Source organism: Macaca thibetana, chromosome 17 (assembly GCF_024542745.1).
Source record: "Macaca thibetana thibetana isolate TM-01 chromosome 17, ASM2454274v1, whole genome shotgun sequence".
NCBI lineage: Eukaryota > Metazoa > Chordata > Mammalia > Primates > Cercopithecidae > Macaca > Macaca thibetana.
Genome location: NC_065594.1, coordinates 88,565,492 through 88,591,336, shown reverse-complemented (window position 1 = coordinate 88,591,336; position 25,845 = coordinate 88,565,492). Strand labels below are relative to the sequence as shown.

The 25,845-nt window shown below is 40.0% G+C and overlaps 1 protein-coding gene across 2 annotated transcripts in view; it reads right to left on the bottom strand.

The window, feature by feature from the left end:
* The window catches only part of MYO16 (myosin XVI), a 615,551-nt gene that overhangs the window by 249,228 nt on the left and 340,478 nt on the right, over window positions 1-25,845 (bottom strand). For both annotated transcript variants that reach the window (XM_050766698.1, XM_050766697.1), the window contains one exon: window positions 19-130. In XM_050766698.1, the coding sequence (XP_050622655.1) occupies window positions 19-130 (112 nt within the window). The remainder of the gene's footprint in view (window positions 1-18; window positions 131-25,845) is intronic.

The window sequence follows — 25,845 nt, the reverse complement described above, 5'->3', positions numbered from 1 at the left end:
ATTTATGACATGACTCACCAAGTTGCTGAAGCCAACTACATTCAGGGCTTGTTTCAAAACAGCCAATTTCTCCCTGTTCAGAGAGCGCTCCCCTGTGGACACATCGTCCTGCATGGTCTGGTTCAAATACCTGTTAGGAGACAAGGCGTGTAATGTTACCGCTTGGCTTCTGGTCAGACTTCTGTGGTTAAAAGTCACTTCTGCCATATTTGATCTCTAAAATGATGGGAATCACCTGGACATGGTGTCCCCATGTTTTCAAAAGCGTTTGGTACATAACACCACATGATGTCTCAGGAAAGGGAAATGTTAGTTCTTGTTGTACCAGGACATATTTACATTCCTCTACTCGGTTTTCATCTTAGCTGCTGCACCTTTCCTTGTGACAGGAGAAGGTCACAAGTGATTCATGTCTTTTTTTTTTTTTTTTTTTGAGACGGAGTTTCGTTCTTGTCGCCCAGGCTAGAGTGTAGTGGCACAGTCTTGGCTCACTGCAACCTCCGCCTCCCGAGTTCAAGCGTTTCTCCTGCCTCAGCCTCTTCAGTAACTGGGACTACAGGTGCGCACCACCATGCCCAGCTAATTTTTGTATTTTCAGTACAGACAGGGTTTTACCATGTTGGTCAGGCTGGTCTTAAACTCCTGACCTCGGCCTCCCAAAGTGCTGGGATTATAGCCGTGAGCCACCGCACCCGGCTGTGACTCATGTATTTCATATAAAAATTTGACAGGTTCTATCATATGCTTTGTAATTAATATCTGAACTAAAGATGCCTAATTTATAGTAAGTTATTATTTTTCCTTGTTGGTACTTTTCAATAATGAGATGGTTGATTATGCCACTGATTTACTCCTTTCCCTCAACAAACGCGTATGAATCACCTATATCTAACACAGGCAATACCAAGCAGCTGAGAATATGAAGGAAAAGGACTCAACAACAGCAGAATAAACTATGCAGGGGCACAGACAAGGGAGATAGAATCAGAGAGACAGACTCCAGGTACAAGTGTACAGGAAGGGGCCACACCCAGAAGTGGACCATGAGGAAACACGGTGGGGAAAAGCAGGTTTTGGTTCTAACAGTTGCCATATAAGACTTTGCCAAGCAACTCCCAGGCTTTCAGCTTATCCCTGGAATAATTAGAACATGTACAAAGCAGAAAGAATTGGTCAAGCATGATGCATATGGGGAAAATATATCCATGTGTGCAAAATTGGAGCCTAAGGTGAGATGAGCAAAGATTGATGAGATTGGAGAAGTAGCCAGGGCTTTGTACAGCTTGAAAAAGAGTTTGTCATGTCTTGGAAGTGACAGGCAGCTCTGAGGGCCTTGCAACAAAGAAGTGGCACGACCAGGTTGGTGCCTTGGAAAGAATATCCTGGTAGCCCAGGGCAAGATTACCTGGAAAGAGGTAAGGCAAGTAAGGGGAGCATGTGGCCCAGTGAGAGACTAGTGGTGGTGAAGAAGAGGACGGATGGGGAGAGGAGAAGGGAGGAGGCAGAGCTGGCAGTACGAGGGGGTGAACTGGGCACCGGGAGGTGGAAAGTGGGGAGTTCATGATGAGTAGCAAGTCTCCGTCTGGGAAAACAGGGTGGACTGCATGCTCGTTCAACTGGAAAACATGCTCAAGAGGAGGAATAGGTTTCTGGAAAGATAAAGTCTTATATTTGATATTAGACACATTGACTTTAAACCACTTGTTAAAGTTTAAATGTAGTCCCAAGAAATAACAGCTATAAAGATCTGGAATTCAGAAAAACACTAGATAATAGGATCTGGAAGTCATCAACATGCAGAAGGCTAGAACCATGGGAGAGAGTGAGCTCACACAAAATGAGATGCTGGAATTAGGGCTGAGGAAAGAATGGAGTGTCCAGGATAGAGTAAGAATGTTACAGGAAATTTGAGTCATTAAAACAGAAGGTTTTTTTTTTTTTTTTTTTTTTTTTTTTTGAGACGGAGTCTTGCCCTGTTGCCCAGGCTAGAGTGCAGTGTGACGATCTCACTGCAACCTCCTCCTTCCTGGTTTAAGCAATTCCCCTGCCTCAGTCTCCCGAGTAGCTGGGATTACAGGCACACACCACCACGCCCGGCTAATTTTTGTATTTTAGTAGAGACGAGGTTTCACCATCTTGGCCAGGCTGGTCTCAAACTCCTGACCTCATGATCCACCCACCTCAGCCTCCCAAAATGCTGGGATTACAGGTGTGAGCCACTGTGCCTGGCTGGAAAAGGTGCCTTTAAGACTGAATGATAGTGATGGAAAAGAGACCACAGAAACAAGGAAATTATGCCCTTGACAAGGGGAATGTTTTTTGGAATTGGAAGAGAGACGCAGATCGCAATGGCCATGTGAGCTGGGTCTGTGGGAATTTCTTTTTCCTCAATCTCGGCTGAGGTTGGAAGAACAGTCTAGGGGCTGGAGTGGGGTGTGGGAGAGACTTTGGAATATGAACCTGCTGAGGTAGAAGCATAAAAACCCACATAAAAGACTTTAAGAAAGGGAGCCGTGGAGAGTACTGAAGAGGGGGAAATGGATGAGGTAAGGAGAGGGTGTGGAGTTGGTGCAAGGGGAGCGTCTGCCTCTCACTGCAGAAATGACCTGACTCTCTAGGACGTGCCAGGTAAGGTGACAAATATGACTCTGAAGGCTGGTGCCATCTCAGGGGAGGAGAGCAACCAATGCTCGTAGCTTTGATTTTTCTAGGAGAGAAAGAGGTTGAGGTTTCAGCGACCAGGTGAAGGTCGTGGGAACCTAAGACATTTCCTGCGGAGAAGGGACGCAGTTGCGAAGCAGGGAGCAGCAGGAGCTGAGCTGATGCTACAGCATGCTATGCCCAGGTGGCAGTGGAGACCAGCTCCTGGGGTGAGGTCACCTCCTCTAGGGCCCCTCAAATGCCTGATGGAGGATGAGCAAGCTGGGGTTTGGGGCAGTGGAACAGAAAAAGGTCAAGGGCAATGATATCAGTAAGAAATTGGCTTACCATGGTCAGAGGGTGCTTTTGTCTGCAATCTATAAACCTTTAGTGATAAACCTTTTATTATTATTATTATAATACAGGGTCTTGCTCTGTTCCCAGGCTGGACGGCATGGTGTGATCTCAACTCACTGCAGCTCTGCCTCCCAGGCACAAGTGATCCTCCCACTTCAGCCTCTCAAATAGCTGGGATCACAGGCACATGTCGCCACGCCTGGCTAATTTTTTGTATTTTTAGTAGAGACAGGGTCTTGCCATGTGGCCCAGGCTGGTCTTGAACTCCTGATCTCAAGCAGTCTGCATGTCTTGGCCTCCCAAAGTGCTGGAATTATAAGTGTGAGCCACCACACGCTGGCTCTAGTGATAAATCTTAATGATAAAAAATTGTAACCCGTCTCCATACTTCTGGTCCTCACAGTAGGTTTCTATGCATCTTCCTGACATTATCTTTTTCTCTGACTTCCTTGATCATTGCACAGGTTAATATTCCATTGAGGGGCCACTTGTCTTGCAAAGAACAATTGGCTCCTGTTACCATTAGAGTCAAATGGGCAAAAAAGAAAAACTTTTACAATTCTTGATAAGTAATCAATTAGTAAGCTCCCCGTAGCCCTGCACCAGCTAGCTTAAGTATTTCTTTAAACCTCCCATCCTCCATTTTATTTTACTTTTTAGCCTAGAATTTACAGCAGCTATGACCCGCTCCATGAGGAAGTATGAATACAGCAGCATTTTTATTGCAGTTAAATTTTGGGTAGATGAAGCCCTGTGAAGAAATCCTGGTAGTTGCAGACAGGTTTGTTAACTAGGTAATGGGTCAGGTGTGAACCAATTCAAAACAGACAATTTGAAAGGGCAGTTTGCCTGATGGCAGGAAAGATACCTTTAGCTTGGTTGTGAGCATTTTCCTCTGTAGCCAGAAAACTTGTCATAAAGACGAAGAAAAAAACACAATGCCTTTTGCACAATACTCAAAATTCTCCCATTATTCAAAAGCATCTAGGATGATTTCACTAGAAACGCAGTTCTTACTTATCAGCAAAACTATATCTTAAAATGGGAAGGTTAGTACCAGAATAAAAAAAAATACATGTTTATTTTTGGAGATTAAAAATACAAATTTTCCCTTTGACATCACTCAATCATGAAATCTCACATAAGGGCAAAAAAAAAAAAAACTTGGAAAATATGCATGGTAAAATATGGAAACTAAGAATCTGGAGACATATTTAAGTATTATTTGACAATTAAAAAAAAACCCCAAACATTTAAATCTTTATTATCTGTAAAACAGAGTAAAAATATATTAAAAATAGATTTTAAAATTCTCCATTTCTAGTTCGCAGTGGTTTTGTGAATGACAAATGAGACATTGCGTGTGGTATGCCTCCTACGCTCAGGCTGCAATGCATGTACGGAATATGAGTATTTCCCGGAATGTCTATATCTTGCCTATGTGGGCAACTTTTAGTCAGTGTACTCCATCATTAATGAAGCTCTTAATCAAATAAATGACTGCGCCACTAACCATCTTAAACCATAAAATATGCTTTTCTATACTTTTCAGACAGAAAAAAGTAACAAATAGGTAAAAGGAAAAGAGCATAGTTCACACTTCGCTGTTGTATACTGACGTGAATTGCCTGAAAGTTGACAATCATCGATGCAATGTTACAATGGCATTCCCAGACTTTTTTTTTTTTTTTTTTTTTTTTTAAACAGGTTGAAATAGGTAAGAATAATGGTGGGTAATGGGTCATGGACTTCCCAGTGGCCAGTGGACTCGCTTCACCTCCACAGATGTTATCCCACTAATCTCAACACAGTGGCTGAGAACCATCCCAGATGAATCAAAGCAAGGGTTTCATCTAAGAGTTTCCAGTTTTGCCCCCGTATTGATTCACGGTCACATAACCTCTAGCATTCAGACCCTTTAACTTAATATTCAATGTCTTCTATACTATTCTTCTATGAGTCAAAATCATACATCTATAGCTTAAGCCTATTTTCTTATCCTCTTTGGCTCTTGGAACACTGGCAACATCTAGGTATCTCCACGTGCGGAGTCAGAAATTTCAGAGAGCATTTGTTAAGAGTCATTGCTATTTTGTTTTCAAAAGATTGGCAGATCAAGGGAATAGTCTGTCTGCTGTTTCTATCATGGGGTAGAAGACTCTTAACATGGGTGCTCTAGATGGATAAAAACTACAGATGGATTAATACTGTTTAATTCCACTCAAAGGGAAATGCGATGGGAACTAATATTTCTTGATACTGATGGGCCAAATTCTCCACTGGATGTTTCTAAGGCACTTCCTCTATTAGTCTCCACAACAATTCACAAACGGAGCCATTATTTAACCTATTTCAGAAATAAGGGCACTGGAGTCTGTTTAAAGTTGTGAAGCCTGACATCGGCAGACCAACACACCCCCGTCCTGCCCGTGAGCCCAGCGTCTCTCAAGCTTAGTTAGGAGCTTCCTGCAAGGCGGATGGGACACACCAAAGGTCTTGCTGTTCTGCTCTCTGGAAAGTCAGCAATTCCTAAAGTATCCTACATTTCATTTACAGAAAAAGGATAAAAACATTGTAGAAATTTGGTGGTCCAATTCCATAGAAATCTTAGTAACACTGATATCAACTATATATAGTTTTATGTATGTATGTATGTATTTATTTATTTATTTATTGACATGGAGTCTTGCTCGTTTTGCCCAGGCTGGAGGGCAATGGCATGATCTTGGCTCACTGTAACCTCCATCTCCCAGGTTCAAGCGATTCTCCTGTCTCAGCCTCCTGAGTGGAGTAGCTGGGACTACAGGTGCCCACCACCACTCCTGGCTAATTTTTGTATTTTTTGAGTAGAGATGGCATTTTGCCATGTTGGCAAGGCTGGTCTCAAACTCCTGACCTCAGGTGATCTGGCCTTCCTCGGCCTCCCAAAATGCTGGGATTATAGGCATGCACCACCATGCCAGGCCTATAGTTGTATTTTTTAAGCAGTGAAGAGGTGTCTTGACCTTAAGTGTTGGGTTGAGTTGGCAGCTGAAGGAGAATAGTTAATATCTTTCCTCACCAGAAATCTGTCTACATCAACATTGTTCATTAATTTATATATTATTCATTTCTTCTCTCCAAATTTTAAACAATTATTTAAGCATGTTTATTTCTCCTTAAGGCAAATTCTAGGAAAAATAAACTTCTGCGTTCTTAAAGTGCCAAATCACATAAAAGTTATAATTGCTGTGAAAAGTGCCACTTGAGAACATAATTTCAACAGGTATTTAATTGGCAGGGACGTCCTGGGGAAAATATAGGCCCTGGGGAAGGCTCCCAGCCAACCCCACAGCCTTTGCCCTCACAGTGTTCATCATCAGATGCCCACTCCTCCCAGCTCTCCACGGCCTCTAGGTTGATGCCTAATTCACTTTCCATTGATTAACTTCATAGCATGAGGTTTTGGCAGTTTTTCTGTCTCCCCATGAGCTAGCCACAAGAGTCCCAAGAAAACCAAGTGAAACTAAAAGGAAGGACTAGACAGCATCTGGAAGAATCTGCATCTATAGGGGTTTCTCCAAGACAGGCATTCGTGGTGCATACCAATCATTTTCTTCTTTTTTGTTCTTTTCCATGTTCCCCAGTATTTCTGAAAATCAAAAAGTATTATATATAATCATAAGAAAAAGAAGCTCTGCACATGTATCCCAGAACTTAAAGTAAACAAACAAACAAAAAACAAACAAAAAAATGTTTTGAGGAAGGTAATTCTTTTAAGTCATCCCTACATCTGTTATCAAGTTTATAAAGTTCTCAATGAAAATTTTTCTAAAGGGAGAAAAAAAAAGAAGCTCTACCAAACTCTTAATCAAAAACTGGGAGCACAGTTTTCTGTGGATTCATCCAGGCTGCTGTGTACAGCTAAACCGTTCCAGTCTGCTGCTGAGCAGTATTCCAGTGTTAACACACGGCAGTGTGTCTAGCCACTTAGCCGTCTGAGAAACGTCTAGAGTGTTTCTAGTGGGGCTTTTATGAATAAGGCCACTATGAACATTTACAGAGAGGTATCTGTGTAAACATACGCCTCCATTTCTCTTGGACGGATGCCGAGAAGTGCAATACCTGGGTCGTAGGGTAGCTGCATCTATAGTTTTATAAGAAACTGTCAAACTCTTTTCTAGCATGGCTGTACACTATTTTACATTCCTACCAGCAATGCATGGGGCAGTGAGTTTCTTCACATCCAGCATTTGATGCTGTCACAGATTTTTTTTATGAGCTGTTCTGATAGGTATGTGGTGGTATCTTATCAGGCTTTTAATGTGCATTTATCTAATGGTTAATGACACTCAACACCTTTTCACATGCTTATGTGCTATCCGTATATTCATATTTGGTGAAATATCTCTTCATGTCTTTTGCCCATTTCTAATTGGATGAGAACAGCTTTTATTTTCCTACTGTTAATTTGGAGTGCTGTTTATATATTCTAAATATTAGTCCTTTGTTGGATATGAAGGCAATATTTTCTCCCAGCCTGAACCTTGTCTTATAATATTTTTAATGAAGTATTCTGAATAAGAGTTTTACATTTTGATGTTATATAATTTATCAATCTTTCCTAATGTGGATTAGGATTTTGATGTCAAGCTTAAGTTCTTTTTGCCTAGTCATGGATCCCAAATATTTCCTTCTTTTGTTCCCTAAAAACTGTATCGCTTCATACTTTACATTTAGGTCTCTGATCATCTTGATTTTTTTCCATACTATGTGAGATTTTGGCTTTGCTTTATTATTTTTGTTTTGCTTGTTTTGTCTATGGATGCGCAGTTGTCCAGCACCTTTTGTTGATCTTTCCTCCACTCGACTGTTTTGTATGTTTGCCAAAAAAATCACCTTTTTGTGTGTGAGTATATTTGTGTGAGTCTATTTCTGCACTCACCCTTCTCTTCCTTTGATCTCTGTGTCTGTCTGTCTACCAATACCATAATGTCTGGATTACTCTAGCTGCATGGTAGGCCTTAATATGGGTAGGGTAGTTCCTCTGATTTTATTCTTCTTTTGTATTTTTTTTAAGCTATCAGAAGTACTGTGCCCTTACACACATATTTTAGAATAAGCTTCCATATGTATCTTAATATTGTTAAGATTTTAACAGGAATTACACTAAACCTATAAATCACCTTAGGGATGACTGGCATTTTATTATATTGAATTATATTGAATCTTCCAATAAGTGAACATTATAAGTCTCTAGAATTGGTATTTTTTTTTCATTTTCACCCTCCAGATTCTGTACATATTTTGTTAAGTGTATAATTAAGTATTTAATTTTCCTGGAGAAATTGGAAAGGGTGTTATGTTTTTAATTGTGGTTTCCACACGTTCACTGTTAATACATAATGATTAATATATGTGATTGATTTTGTGTACTGATCTCATATCCTGTCAACTGCTGAACTCACTTACTAGTTTTAGGAGATCCTTTGTTTTTTAAGCTCCTTGGTTCTTCCCACTCTCCTTTTTCACAAAGCCTAATGGTGCTTTCTTTAGACTAAGTTTCTAAATTAAATTCTAAATTAAAATTTTATCAACCAGTATGAAAAAAGCACACCTTCTCCAGCAACACAGATACCTTCCTTCTTACAGAAGAAACAGTGGCAAACCAGGTGAATATGTGTTACAATTGTATAAAATTCGACTTGTGCTTTGGATAAGAAATGGTTTTCATTACAAGTTAAATTTATTGAAAATGAGTCAGTAACAACTGTTGGCTATGTGCTATTTCTAATTAACTCATCCATTTAACCAATTTGTTTATTGTCCTGACAACAAAGAGCAGGCTGATGCTACGTCTTCCAAAGCAAGTCCATAATATCGCCAAAATAATCTGTGTATATATGTGAGGTGTGAGTGTGAGTGCGTGTGCTAATACTTGTGCTTTGAGGCAGAGTAAAACTAGTCCTGGACTCAGTTTCTCGTGTCACCTGAGAATGCATGAATAAGATCAAGCCGTGGACTAAATCACAGGAGGGTTCTCTTTTTGAACAGAGGAGTCCACACTGAAGATTTCTTTCAAGAAGTGCTATGTGGAGGCACAGATGAAAACTGTTACCATCCAGCATGCGGCATCACTCTAAGGAGGGGGAATAGATATGATTTGAAGATCAAATACAAACATTGACTGTTTGCCAAAAACATCCCCATGGAACTTCAAAGGCCTGTGTCTCCAGGGTGCAGGTGTGGCCCCGTTCAGCAGCACAGAGATGAGTGCGCATGAAACAACCCTTGTGTGCCTGCTTGTGTACCCAAGGCACGCTGGGATTGAAGGTTCAAGTAGAAACAAAAATGTTACTACTTAAAAACCAACTTGTTTAGTCCATTCACCAAGTCAGAGACTCACAGACTGCAAACACAATGTTCTGCTCAGTTTTTTATCTGCTGTGTGAATAAAAGGAACAGTGTCTTCTCTATGTGGGCAGAGCTATCTTACTTGGTGTTGTTTAATATATAAACAGAAGCCAAATAAGGCAAAATTAAACAGTTGGTTTAAATTAAACAGTTGGTATCAATAAAGACAGCACACTTTGCTAATGACGATGGCCAAGTGCTGATTGCCCACCCGCCCTCACTTTGCTCCTAAAAAAGAAATTATTTTCTGTATTGTTTCTGAACTATCTGAAACACATTAACTAATTTTAAATTTTAAGTCTCCCCCTCCTCAAGGAATACAAGTACAACTTTTTATTAACCATGCGTTCAGATACATACATCTCCACCTGGAAAGTATTAATATGTGAGTCACAAACTGTTTTGTTTGGAAAGAGAAAATCTTGTCAGTGGTCTCCAGGAAAAGAACAGAATCTAATAAATTTAGGAAAAGAACAGAATCCTTTTAACAAGTTACACATTCAGAAAGTCTTTGGGTCTTGTGACATTCCCAGAATAGTTCATCCATATTTTTCTAATCAGTTGAAATATTTCAAAACATCTGGTGAAACAAATTCAAAACTCTTGCCACCTTACACATAGTGAATACTCGTATGGCCAATTATTCGTTTCTTGAAAATGTCTAGTTGGGAGAGCCGGGGGGTGGAGACAGACAGGGTGGCTGTGTCTTGCACAGAAGGCCCTGGACAACGGTTAAGGGGCTGACCCCAGCCTGAACTCATCCCCGAGCCTTGTGTCCAGCATAAACACAGCCAGAAACACACACCCAGAGCTGCTGATATTTCAGTGAGTGAAGTCGTGAAACGGAGAGAAAAATCAGTTTTTGCTCAGGAAATGTGGGTTGGCCTGGCCTTGAAGATGGTGGGATTAGTTTAACAAGTCGAGGCCTGGGGAGCTGCATCCGCCTGGAGGGAGAGGTGGGCAGAACTTTCTCTAACTCCCACCAATACATTCTCAGTCTCGAGAGGGTTCCATACAGGAAGAGGGCACAGAAATATGCCTCAGGTGAGGCTGAACAGGTGCCGAGGTCCTCCTCAGGGGAGAAGGTGACCAGAAAGCATTGTGCAAGGCCATGTCCACAGCACCAACAGGAAGGATAAACTTCACTAACCCTGTGTCTCAAATACCGACTAACATAGGCACCTACACCGAAACTTCAGTAATATGCAAATATTACAGTTTATTTGATTCAGACACATGACCATGTACAGATAGTTACTACCGACAAAGGTATTCTTAGGCAGGTTCATCCGGGCCCCATCCCTGACCTTCATCAAATGCTCATAAAGTATGATGTGAAAAACATTGCGCTGAATATAACCCACAGATGTATCAAGCAACCTCTTTCAGGGTAGCAGGACTAAAAGAAAATTTTAATTACCCAGTCTCTACAAGAAATAAAAAAAATTAGTTGGGCATAGTGGCCTGCAACTGTAGTCCCTGCTTTTGAGAGGCTGAGGTGGGAGGATCACTTGGGCCCAGGAGGTCGGGGCTGCAGTGACCTGTGATCGTGCCACTGCACTCAAGCCTGGGTGACAGAGCAAGACTATACCTCAATTAAAAAAAAAAAATCCATTTCTGTCTCTGTATAGATCCATACCCTCTTGGCTATTGGCTCTGTTTCTCTGGAGAACCCTGACCAATACACTCTCTTCTCCCCATTTCACTTATTCATACATTTAAATATTTAATAGCTCCTATTTAACAAAAAATTAAAAGTCATTAACTTGTTTATGGATAAAGATCATGCCTTAAAATTCCTGGTGGATTCTCATAAAATTTAAATTAATATTGAGTGTACAGAAGGTTATATACACCTTCAAATTTCCATATGTATTTCAAAGTTTCCATGTGTATACCTAGTTGGTTACAGTTTTGCCGGATACGTTCCCAATATATCTGGTAGTGCCATAGGTAGCAGGATGACAAGTATAGTGAACACGAGTTCTACTCTTCCTTTAGTCAAAGGTTGGCAAAATAAGTGAAAAATTTATGCCATAAAAGTCAACCCCCTTTATTATTATTATTATTATTATTTTGCCAAAATCAAAAGAAACAAATAATCTAACAAAGAACGTATTAGGTAAGGTTATCTAGTGAAGAAAGTTTAGTGTAAGAAACAAACATACAAATATTGATCAGAGATGCTCCGGAAGGAAGTATGACAAAATGGGGAGGAGAGAAGGAATGGAGATATAATAAAATAGTGACCAACAGATATTTAAATACTTAGTCAGATTGCCTTTACTGATAAGGTAACTGGACAGTCAATTTAACCTTCAAAAACTGGCATGTCTGCCCTCGGGCGGACAGATACACGTTCCAGGTAGGCAGCTCAGAAGCCTGGCTTCAGGACAGGGTGGGGGACGCATGCTAAAATCCTTTCTGACATGTTAATTAGAACCATCGGCACCTCCAAGCTCTAAAGATTCATTAAAATTGAGATTTTTAATGAAGAACTTAAAATGAGTAAAACGTGTATACTCTATAGACAATCTTTAAAAGTAAACATCACGAAGATTTTTTTTCAACCTCCAAAATGTATTCACATGTAGGCTGTACCTACTACGGTAAACTTATTCGAAACAATGTATGTAACTAAATGACATCAGTAATAGGATATTAGATCTGGCTATTTCAGAATAGATTCATAAAGTAAATAAAACTAAATAATCCAAATTTTCTTTTCTGCTAAATGTAAAAGCTGAGTAAAAATGCCTAGCTAATTATAATTAATCCTAATAAGTCAAGATAAAAAAGCATAGAAATGTGGGTTCCATTTTGACACCTACTGTTCTATTGCATAGGATTTGGCTCCTATTTTTAAAATACTTTCTAGTCAAGGATGTCTTTCAGAACTACTGTTGTGATTACTTATATGCTACATATTTTCATTAAGAAACACTATTTATGAAATAACAAAGTTCAAATAATGAATAACCCTCCAAATAAGTGGTCCCGGGCCATGAATTGTGCTTTCAGCTCACCAACACTTCTACATGAAAGAAAATTTCCAGAGAGACCCAATCACATGGTCTAAATGCCATCATATATTCACATTCAAAAATTAATGGAAAGTGAAAAATTCTGAAACTAATTATCAGTAAAGTTTGGACTGATGTGCTTCAGCTCCAACTGTAATATTCTAATTTGAGAGATTTTAGTGTGATAAATCCAAGTAAGTTACACAAGAATACTGTGAAACAATCAGTTACATAGAAAGATACTGAATCAATACAAAATATTTAAAACCTGTTTTACAAAAGATGAATTCTGGAAACTTAAAGACAAGCAGGCATGACTATACAGGGTTTAATATGTTTGTTCACTCAGACAAATAATTAGCATTCTGTTATAACTTTCTTGTACACTTAGGAAATGAAGCAATATTATGACCTAGCAAAAACTGGGTTACTCAATTACTATTACTACTGCCATTTTGTGATATTGTTCCTATTTAGAAAATAACTCTATAGTTGTCTAAACCAATTATACTCATTAAAAATACTAATAAAAGTTATAAGGAAAACATGATTAAACTCAGGTGTTTCATCTCTGACAAATTTATCTTCAATTTTAAAACATGCAAAAGTATATATTTCCTTATAAATAAATTGAAATGGAATTATGATATTGTAGGCTCTTTAGACATTATTCTTTAGTAATCGCTCTCATACTATCTTTCCATCCAATTTTCTGATTTTAGTGCCTTAACTTCAATACTTATATTTAGGGTATCAAATACTTAAACAGTTAACAACAAATCTCAATGTTTATGAAAATAAAAACTCTAAATTAGCAAGATTTATATCAGTAGACATTTACTTCCCATTTGTTAGGGAATTTAAAAAGTGGGGGTGGAAATTAAATTATATAAACGAACTAATAAAGTGAAAAAGTAGCTTAATGTCATCATTATCAAATGCAGTTGAGAGTGCCCTTCCCTTTTTCCCTTTTTCCCTTTTCTTCTTCAATCTTAACAGGTGATCCTAAAAAGTTTTATTTAAGAATAAGGCAGGCTGCTTTCTTTTATTACTATTAGGTTGGGGCAAAAGTAATTAAAAGTAATGACAAAAACTGCAATTGCTTTTGCTCTAATCTAGTATTATTTTTTTATCTTATCTCCCAGAAGAATGTTCTTACAACAAGCACCGCTCAGAAGCAGGAACTCTATAGGTGGTCACAGCAGAGAAAGAAGAAATCTAGAAGAGGCAGAGTCAGAAGTGCAATACCCTCTAGTACAGTTCGGCCTCGTGTGCCGCGCTGTGTTCTGGACCCCCTAGTACAGTTCGGCCCCGTGTGCCGTGCTGTGTTCTGGACCCCCTAGTACAGTTCGGCCTCGTGTGCTGTGCTGTGTTCTGGACCCCCTAGTACAGTTCGGCCTCGTGTGCCGTGCTGTGTTCTGTACCCTCTAGTACAGTTCGGCCTCGTGTGCTGTGCTGTGTTCTGGACCCTCTAGTACAGTTCGGCCTCGTGTGCCGTGCTGTGTTCTGGACCCTCTAGTACAGTTCGGCCTCGTGTGCCGCGCTGTGTTCTGGACCCTCTAGTACAGTTCGGCCTCGTGTGCCGTGCTGTGTTCTGTACCCCTAGTACAGTTCGGCCCCGTGTGCCGTGCTGTGTTCTGGACCCTCTAGTACAGTTCGGCCTCGTGTGCCGTGCTGTGTTCTGTACCCCCTAGTACAGTTCGGCCTCGTGTGCCGTGCTGTGTTCTGTACCCCCTAGTACAGTTCGGCCTCGTGTGCTGTGCTGTGTTCTGGACCCCCTAGTACAGTTCGGCCTCGTGTGCTGTGCTGTGTTCTGTACCCCCTAGTACAGTTCGGCCTCGTGTGCCGCGCTGTGTTCTGGACCCTCTAGTACAGTTCGGCCTCGTGTGCTGTGCTGTGTTCTGGACCCTCTAGTACAGTTCGGCCTCGTGTGCTGTGCTGTGTTCTGGACGCTCTAGTACAGTTCGGCCTCGTGTGCTGTGCTGTGTTCTGGACCCTATAGTACAGTTCAGCCTCCTGTGCTGTGCTGTGTTCTCGACCCTCTAGTACAGTTCGGCCTCGTGTGCTGTGCTGTGTTCTCGACCCTCTAGTACAGTTCGGCCTCGTGTGCTGTGCTGTGTTCTGGACCCTCTAGTACAGTTCGGCCTCGTGTGCTGTGCTGTGTTCTGGACCCTCTAGTACAGTTCGGCCTCGTGTGCTGTGCTGTGTTCTGATTACTTGAGGCTGGAACCCTGATCAGCTGATTTGCTAATGCAACTGTTCTAAATGTCCTTCTCACTTCCCACTAAGTTCCATTTTCAGAAAGGAAGTCTCTTCCTGCTGAAACTGAAATCACCACTAACTGGAATCAATGACACATTTTAGCTAAAGAGGAAACAAATCTGGGCGTGATGGCTCACGCCTGTAATCCTAGCACTTTGGGAGGCCGAGGCAGGTGGATCACTTGAGGTCAGGAGTTCCAGACCAGCCTGGCCAACATGGTGAAACCCTGTCTCTACTAAAAATACTAAATTAGACGGGTGTGGTGACTCATGCCTGTAAATCCCTGCTACTCAGGAGCCTGAGGCAGAAGAATCACTTGAACCCGGGAGGCAGAGGTTGCAGTGAGCCAAGATCATGACACTGCACTCCAGCCTGGGTGACAAAGCACGACTCTGTCTCAAAACAAACAAACAAAGAGGAAACAAGTTCCATTTGATGTTTTTAAAATGTTGATGATATCACACTTAAACAAAAGTACTACATCTATATAATGATCTAGATCAGGAACTTGTAGGGTCTAATGAAATGTTACTTAACTCATTTTGCATTTCAGCAAAAACTGTATCTAATAAGGGTGTGGTCCTGGTAAACAATATTCTTGTAGTTAAAGCAGAAAGTTAAAGGCACTAGTTTATCAACCACCAATTAATTTTCTTAGTATGGAAAGCTAAAAATACAGTGTTTATGTTTCAGCAATGGGTACTTACAGAAATGTTTCATACCTTTCTTCTTTGGGGCCAGAATATTCGTTTCTTTCATTAGATGGACATTCTTATCATCATAGCAAATTCAAGTGTTTCTCATTCACCAATTGATTTACTTTATAAATGTTTAATTTGATACCAATCATGCTTCCTTACTGGAGTCATAGACCTGAATAAAGCAAGGTTCCTACCCTCCTGTTACTCACAGAAGATGCTAAATTTTAGACTGGAAATTGCCAGAATAGAGGTAATGGCTGTAGTTCTCCAAGCTGCTTGGGGGAATCGGATTAGCTTTATAAAGATCGACTTGAACAAATTGTATACTTGGGACAGACAGTGTTTCGTGGTTTTGTTATTATAAACTGCTGATTTAAGATAGTAAGTCTTCAGTTAAGGAAACAAAAATGCCGAGTTTCTACACGTGCCAAGAACTGGGATTACCGGGGAATTCAAAGATGAACGAGACTCAGTGCTTATCAAGAGACATCAAACAAACCAGCCAAGGGAACAGATGTGTAAAGATGAAATTATAGTAAGATATACACATACCACATTTTATTATCTATTATACAGAACAGTGATATGCACAATATCAATGGTCATTTAATTATTAATTCAGAGAAGGCAAACTAATATTTAAAATATGAGTTTTTTTTAAACACTGAAATGCTGCTGCCTGTTCTAATAACAATTGACTTGATCAGAACCTCTGTATGTACATTCCAATTAGTAATGGAGTAAAATGTGAACAGTTCTACAAATGCACTTACTCTCATCAGCACATTTTCTAAGGGGCTTTATGATCTTGGGAATTCTTCAAACATTATTCACACAATCCCTCGTCTAAGGGAAGTCCGTTTAGAAATAACACAGACGCTTTGAGTAAATGTGCTTGTAATAATAATTATATTATGTAATATGGAGAAAAAATAGTCAAACAATAGGATTACTATTTGAAACAATAGATGAAGGATTAAAAAGCAAGTCTTTAGTCACAGAACGATTAAATGAAGTACCAACCGCACTATTACAATCAACTATAAAATGCAGGCCTGTTAGCCTCCCTGGTATTCTCTGGAAGTGCGGAATTGTATACACTATACTACAAATACAAAACACATTCTATTTATGCCAATTAATCCACAGAATAGTTTACTGTATGTATGCATAATTAAATTAACTCTTAGGCATTTAAGAAAATTCAAAGTCAATTAAACAAAACAAAATTTGCTTTGAGGCGAGGAGTATAATGTGTCTGTAGTAACCAAAGCAGCAAAACATGTTAATTTTTAATTAATTTGAACTTTTATTGCTGCAGTGAGGTTTTCACACCAACAACAAACACGAAAGAGCATTCCTCTTGATTGAATCAATGTTTCAGGAAAACTTTTTAAGAGAACAAATGAGCAAATGGACAGCCATAGCCATTTTCTGGCCCCTTCATGCACTTTTTTTTTTTCTTCTTCTTCTTTTTGAGACTGAGTCTTGCTCTTATCGCCCAGGCTGGAGTGCAGTGGTGCAATCTCGGCTCACTACAACCTCTGCCTCCTGCGTTCAAGTGATTCTTGTGCTTCAGCCTCCCAATTAGCTGGGATTACAGGTGCACACCACCACGCTCAGCTAATTTTTGTATTTTTAGTAGAGACAGGGTTTCACCATGTTGGCCAGTCTGGTCTTGAACTCCTGACCTCAAATGGTTCACCCACCTCAGCTTCCCGAAGCCCTTCATCCACTTTCAAAGCTCATTCTTGTTGGGGTGATTTTATTCCATGGGGTAGGATCCGTCTTCACTCCAGAATGCTTTAGGGAGTGGCAGGAAGCAGGCCCCTGGTAGAAGGCTGACGTCAGTGTCAGCATCCCCTGGATCTGTCTCCTGAAACTGACTCCCAGTGACCTCTCCTGTCTGGCTTCTTCTTATTGGAAATGGATTCATGCTCTTTCAGACTCCACCAAAACCACTCCTCAGGCACAGAAGGCCTTGCCCAGAGTAGCTTCTCCCTGGGAAGCTGGGGCATGCTGAGCCTTTCCAGCCTGTGGCTCACTCATTTTTGTTTCCAGCCTGTGGCTCACTGGTGTTTGTTGTTGGTGTGAAAACCTCACTGCAGCAATGAAAGTTCAAATTAATTAAAAATTAACATGTTTTGCTGCTTTGGTTACTACAGACACATTATACTCCTCGCCTCAAAGCAAATTTTGTTTTGTTTAATTGACTTTGAATTTTCTTAAATGCCTAAGAGTTAATTTAATTATGCATACATACAGTAAACTATTTTGTGGATTAATTGGCATAAATAGAATGTGTTTTGTATTTGTAGTATAGTGTATACAATTCCGCACTTCCAGAGAATACCAGGGAGGCTAACAGGCCTGCATTTTATAGTTGATTGTGATAGTGCGGTTGGTACTTCATTTAATCGTTCTGTGACTAAAGACTTGCTTTTTAATCCTTCATCTATTGTTTCAAATAGTAATCCTATTGTTTGACTATTTTTTCTCCATATTACATAATATAATTATTATTACAAGCACATTCACTCTAAGCGTCTGTGTTATTTCTAAACGGACTTCCCTTAGACAAGGGATTGTGTGAATAATGTTTGAAGAATTCCCAAGATCATAAAGCCCCTTAGAAAATGTGCTGATGAGAGTAAGTGCATTTGCAGAACTGTTCACATTTTACTCCATTACTAATTGGAATGCACATACAGAGTTTCTGATCAAGTCAATTGTTATTAGAACAGGAGACCCAGGGAAGTTCCCTGTCAAAGAAACGTGACAGGGAGGTGGCCCACATTTAGCAGAACATAGTACAAATAATCTTTCTTATGAGAAATAGGAAGCGTCCTATTGGGCAACATAGGCCAAAACACCTGAATTTTGTCTTACCTCCCAGGGCTCACTGAAGAGCTACTCACTGTGATATCTGAATCTTGTCCCCTTAACTTCTCAGTCACTCCTAAGTGTTCTCTGCCGTTCTTTGTGTTTAGGAACTCTTCAAGTTTTTATTTTTCTAAGATTATCAGCAAGCAGAAATTTCATGGGGAGAGTTTACAGGTATAATATGTGAATTATTTTACCATGCTAATGTATTTGGTGTAAGAGACAATTAAGAAAAATAATCAGTCATTATTGCATATTGTTCTATTTACCAAGAAATATTTAACCAGGTGAGATATTGCAACATGTCTAGGACAAATTCCCCTCTACTTAGATATCACATACACAGACACAGTAAAGACAATATATTATATGAATGTGTGTGTGTGTGTGTGTATATATATATATAGAGAGAGAGAGAGAGAGAATATATATATGATGCATCACCTATGACAGTATGATAACACTATGGGTAGTACTACCCAGTGTCTTTTATTGACATTAATATTTTCCGTACTTTTCTCTGATAAATGTGTTAATCTGTTTAATAGCTAAAACTCTGAATTAGACACATTAGAAATATATTTTGTTATTATTATCTCTAATAATATTCTCAAATAAGAAGAAAAGTGGTTAGAATTTATCAAAATATTTAGCTGTAATAAAATTTAGATTTTTATTTCCAAGATGACACACTAGAGGCATTCAGCGTGCCTCAGCCACCTGGAAATAGCAAGACAGTACAGAAAGATCAACCCAATTCAAACCCCATTTTAATTGAGGAAGGAAAACAGGAATGTAGCAGAATTGTGAAGACACCCCAAACGCTGGAGAGCAGGATACCAGCAAAGAGCCTCAGTGATGGCATGTGACTAACGAAAGTGAGCGAAGCGCCAGTGCATGAGAGGCAGAAAACCTCCCTCTGTGACTCCCCTTTCCACTGGGGACCCCGGCAACCCCAGCCGAGGGGGACCCCGGCAACCCTGACTGAAGGGGACCCCAGCAACCTCGGCCGAGGGGGACCCCAGCAACCCTGGCCAAGGGGAGCACTTTGTATTTCCCAAGCACTGAAGTTAACTCGGGGAGTTACCTGGGGGAGAGGCTTGGAAAGATGCTCTACGGGAAATACGCTGGGAAAAGCTCAGATATTTCCCAGACCCAGGACTGGGAGCAGGATGCCATTTTTAATCCAGGCACCTACAAAGGCAGCCATTCTTCAGCAACCTTGCACTGTGGCTGTGCAGGCATATTAGGCTTAGGCCTGAGATTGGAGAGCCTGCTCTGGAGTGGGGTAGGGGCCTCCACAGTCAGAACTGTGGAAAGTGCCTCAGCAGTAGGTGCTTTGTGCCTCTCCACAGGCCTGGGGCAAGAGGGGAGCTGCTACAGCTGAGATTTCTCCTGAGCGGTTAGTCTTGCAGCCATGGTCAGCCTGGTGACCTGGATCTGATCCGTGTGTGCCATTGATGGGTGCAGCAGCCTAACGCCCTGAGATTGTGATGCAGCAAGGCTCTCTCTGCTCTATGCACAGGCAGATCTCTGGGCATTTGGAACACTCATTCACCAGGTTCAGCGGTCTGAGCCATTGCACGTTTCCTGAACATAGATGGTGGTGCAGTGAGGTCCTCTCTGCTCCATGCCCAGGCAGATCTCTAGGCATCTGGAGCACCCACTCTCCTAGAGTAGGAGGTTAGGCCACGCCCACATCCCTGTGCAGAGAACTTGGGGGCTAGGTGGTCTCCCAGCTCTATGTCTAGGCACACCTCTCAGCACTTGGTGGCCACCCACTGGATTCTCCCTTAGCACTGGGGTTTGTGTCTACCAAGAGGGGACCTGTGGGTGGAACTGCCCAGTCCAGCCCTTCCTGGCTCCTGACCCCCAGGGCTGAGTAGGGAGCTCAGACCATTGTGCATTCCATGGATCAGCCCAGTGCCTGAGGCAACAGAGAGTTTCAGCCAGCAAACAATAAGCAAGTATATATGCAGTCATGTTGGCCTCAGACAGCTCTTAGCTATAAGCACCAGCTACGGGCTTGTAGGATGAACTGCAAAGTTCACCACAAAACCTGCCAAAAAAAAAAGTACATAGGTGTATAGAGGCAAAGCCAAAATACTGTATCCAACATTCTCTATAGTCACACCCCTAGGGAGGGGGAAAAGGGAGAGGAAAAGAAAACACAATAATTAACAACAACATTATAGGGAAAGAAAGAAAAAGAAAAAATCCACATGCATAAAGATAATTACAAAAATTAGAAGGGTCAATTTTTCCATATCAGAAGAAAACACTGCAATAATTCTGCTACCATAACAACTCTGAATGTAGCAATTCCACCAAAGGATTGCATTAGCTCTCCGGCAATGGTCCCTAACAAAAATGGAAAGTCAGAAATGACAGGTAAACAATTCAAAGCATGGATTGCAAGGAAGCTTATTGAGATCCAAGACAAGGTTGAAAATCAACACAAAGAAACTTCCAAAACAATCAAAGAAATGAAAGAAGAGATAAACATCTTAAAGAAATCAATCAGAGATTCTAAAATCAATCAGAGTATCAGAGGTTCTGAAATTTAAAAACTTACTTAAGGAAAGTCAAAATACAACTGAAAGCTTTATCAATAGATCAAGGCAAGCAGAAGAATTTCAGAGCTTGAAAGCCAGTCTTTTGAGCTAACACATCTGACAAAAATAAAAAAAGAATTAAAAAAATGAGCAAAGTCTTTGAGAAATATGCGATTATGTAAACCAACCAAATCTATGAATTACTGACATTTCTGAAAGAAAAGAAGAAAAAGTAAACAAGTTGAAAAATACATTTGAAGGAATAATTCAAGAAAAACTGCTTTATTTGGCTAGAGAGGTGGACATCTAGATACAAGAAATCTAGAGAAAACCTGTGAGATATTATACAAAATGAACAACACCAAGGCATATAGTTACCAGACTGTCCAAAATCAATGCTAAAGAAAAAAAATCTTAAAGCCAGCCAGAGAGAGAGAGAGAGAGAGAGAGAGAGAGAGAGAGAGAGAGAAAGTAGATCATGTACAAAGGGGGAACCCCATCAGGCTAATGGCAGACTTCTCAGCAGAAACTTTACAAGCCAGGAAAAACTGGGGTCTATTTTCAGTATTTTTAATGAAAAGAAATTCCAACCAAAAATTTCATATCCTGCCCAATTAAGCCTCATTAGCAAAGCGGAAATAAAATATTTTCCAGACAAGCAAACATTAAGGGAATTCATTATACATAGGCCAGCCTTATATGGGACCCTTAAGGGAGTTCTAAACATGCAGACCAAAGAACAATACCTGATACCACAAAAACACACTTAAGTACATAGCTCACAGACACTATAAAGCAAAAACACAATAGAAATGGCAAAGCATAGAGCTAACAACTTCATGACAGGATCAAAACCTCACATATCAATATTAACCTAGAATGTAAATAGTCTAAACACAATTTACACTCTTAAATGTAAGAATTTAAAAGGCATGGAGTGGCAAGTTGTATAAAAACACAAGATCCATCCATTTACTGTCTTTAAGAGATCCACCTCACACGTAACAACAACTAAAGAATCAAAGTAAATGGTGGGAGAAAGATCTACCAGGCAAATGGAAAATAAAGCAAAACAAAACAAAAAGCAGGGATCACTATTCCTATTTTAGACAAAATAGATTTTAAACCAGTAACAGTAAAAAAAGGACAAAGGCATTATAACCACTCCCACAGAAATACAAATGATCCTCAGAGACTGTTATAAATAGCTCTATGCACACAAACTAGAAAATCTAGAGGAAATAGAAAAATTCTTGGAAACATACAATCACTCAACATTGAATCAGGGAGAAACTGAAACACTGAACAGACCAATGCCAACTTCTGAAATTAAATCCATAATGAAAAAATCTACCAACCAAAAAAAGCCCTGGACCAGACTGATTCACAGCAAATTTTTATCATACAAAGAAAAGCTGGTATCAATTCTAACGAAACTATAGAAAAAAATGGAGAGGAAGGACTTCTTTCTAATTCATTCTACAAAGTCAGCATCACCCTGATTACAAAAGCGGGCAAAAAAGGGCAGGGCAGGGCAGGGAGAAAGGAAGGGAGGGAGAAAGGAAGGGAGGGAGAAAGGAAGGGAGGGAGAAAGGAAAGGAGGGAAGGAGGGAGGGAGGGAGGGAGAGAAGAAGGAAGGAAAGAAGAAAGGAAGGAAGGAAGGGAGGGAGGGAGGGCAAACGAACTACAGCCAATATCCTTGATGAACATAGACACAAAAATCTCAACAAAATACTAGCAAAACAAATTCAATAGTACATCAAAAAGTTAATTCAAATAAGCTTCATTCCTGGGACAAAAAGTTGGTTCAACATACACAAATCAATATATGTGACTCACCACATAAACAGAATTAAAAGCAAAAATTATAAAATCATCTCAATAGATGTGAGGAAAGCTTCTGATAAAATCCAACATCCTTTCATGATAAAAAACCCTCAAGAAACTAGGCATCAAAGGAATACACTTCAAAATAATAAGAGCCATCTATGACAAACCTACAGCCAACACTGCATTGAACAGGCAAAAGTTGGAAGTATTCCGGTTGAGAACTGAAACTAGCCAAGGATGCCCACTCTCAACACTTCTGTTCACCAGGACCTCATAATACTGGAAGTCGTAGTCAGATAAATTAGGTAAGAGAAAGAAAAGGTATTCAAATTGAAAAAGAAGAAGTCAAACGATCTCTCTTTATTGACAATTTGATTCTATGCATTGAAAACCCTAAAGACTCCTGAAACTGATAAACGATAGACTCACCAAAGTTTCAGGATATGAAAGCAATGTAGAAAAATCTGTAGCATTTCTATACACCAATAATGTTCAAGTGGAGAGCCAAATCAAGAGTGCAATCCCATTTATAAAAGCCACATGCAAATACCTAGGAATATGTATAACCAAGGAGGTTAAAGATCTCTCCAAGGGTAACTACAAAACACTGCTAGAAGGAATTACAGATGACACAAACGACTGGGAAAACATTCTATGCTCATGGATTAAAAGAATCAACATCATTAAAATGACCATATGGCCCCCAACAACCAACAGATTCAATTCTATTCCTACCAAACGACCAATGTCACTTTTTACAGAATTGGAAAAAACTGTTTTAAAATTCATATGGAACAAAAAGAGCACGAATAACCAAAGCAATGCTAACCAAAAGAACAAAGCCAGAAGCATCACATTACCCAACTTCATACTATACTCTAAGGCTAAAGTAACCCAAACATTATGGTACTGGTACAAAAGCAGACACATAGACCAATGGAACAGAATAGAGGGCCCAGAAATATAGCCACATACCCACAGTCATCTAATCTCAATAAAGTCAGCAAAAGTAAACAATGGAGAAAGGACTCCCAATTCAATAAACAGTGTGGGGATAGCTGGCTAGCCATATTCAGAAAAATTAAAATTAAAATCATTTAACTCAAAACGAATTAAAGGTTCATTTAATAATACTTGGTAATTCATAAATGTAATACCTGGAGCAATAACAATCCTAGATGAAAACCTAGGAAACATCATTCTGGGCTTGGACCTTGAGACAGAGTTTATGATTAAATCCTCAAAAGCAACTGCAACAAAAACAAAAATCGACAAGTGAGAGAGACCAATTAAACTAAAGAGTTTCTGAACAACAAAAGAAACTATCAATAGAGTAAACAGGCAACCTACAGAATGGAAGAAAATATTTACAAACTATGCATTTGACAAAAGTCTAATATTCAGAATCTATAAGGAACTTAAACAATGGAACAAGCAAAAAACAAATAACCCCAGTGAAAAATGAGCAAAAGACATCAACAGACACTTCACAAATGATGACACACAAGCATCCAACAATCATAAGAAAAAATGTTCATCATCATGAATCATCAGAGAAATGTAAATGAAAACCACAATTAGCAACCATTTCATACCAGTCAGAATGGCTATGATTAAAAAGTCAAAAAACAGTAGACATCGGTGAGGCTGAGGAGGAAAGGGCATGCTTATACACTGTTGGTGGGAATGTAAATTAGTTCAGCCACTGTGGAAAGCAGTTTGGAGAGTTCTCAAGAAACTCAGAACACCACTCACCATTTATAACACCATTTCCTTTGTTACCCAAAGGAAAAGAAATCATTCTACCAAAAAGGCACATGCACTCACATGTTCTTTTCAGCATTATTCTCAACAGCAAAGATCTGAAATCAACCTAGGTGCCCATCAACAGTGAGTTCAATAAAGAAAATATGGTATATATACGCCATGTAATACTACACAGCCTTAAAAAAGAATGAAATCATGGCCTTTGCAGCAACATGAATGTAGCTGGAGGACATTATCCTAGGTGAAATAAGTCAGAAACAGAAAACCAAATATCGCACATTCTTACTTATAAGAGGGAGCTAAACACTGGGCTCATGGAAATAAAAATGGCAATGGTAGACACTAGGGACTACCAGAGGTGGGAGGAAGGTATAGGGGAAAGGGCTATAAAAAAAGCTGTTGGGTACTATACTGAGAACCTGGGTAAAGGGATCATTCGTACCACAAACCTCAGTATCATATAATATACCCAGATAAAAAAACCTGCATAGGTACTCCACCAATCTAAAATAAAAGTTGAAAAATAAAAATAAAATAAAATTTACTAAGATCTATTTCCTGGGGTTATCGCAGGGATGTTTTTAATCTCATACATACACACATACACACACACACACACACACACACACCCCCACCCAAATAATCGATCTTACATTATCGATATCTAATATATCTTAAAATAACCTAAGACCACTGTATACGCTGGACTTACAATGAAGAGAAATAAAGAGCTTCTTCATTTCTTCAAATAGAAAACATATTATTAGGAAAAAACAACTTGTTTAGTACACTTCCGGGACCATGTGGATCAGATCAACTGAAAGCATGCTCTCAGGCATTCCTGTCTGCATAACAATTCTTTGTTTCTATCTCAGTCTATTCTCATTCAAGTTAATCTCTGACCAATTCCCAGAAGTCTTTGGTCCTCCAATAGCAATGCACTCCATGCATCTTGCCACACCCTGTTAGTGAATGAAAGACAGAAGGAACGCCTTGGTATACTCTTTCTTTTGCTTGCATTCTCCTGCTCTACCAAGAGAACACTCTCATTTTGAAAATTCATCATGAGGACCTCCTGTTATTTGCAGCTCCCCCTGATGCCTTTGTCCTTTGCAGGCACATGTTGCAGCTCCTCCTGATGCCTTTCTCTGTCCTTCGCAGGCAAACGTTGCAGCTCCCCCCATGCCTTTCTCTGTCCTTCACAGGCACATGTTGCAGCTCCCCCTGATGCCTTTCTCTGTCCTTTGCAAGCATGTGCAGCTCCTCCACCTTCTGAACGCCAACATCCTCCAAGGGTATTTCTACTGTGGAACTCATCATGGGGTAGATACTGCCAACTCAAACGGAGAGTTCACATCTCAGGAAGTACGGGACAGTCCATGGGCCACCCACAGAAGATGGCCACCTGATTCTCAGTGTCTGTGGGAACTTTGG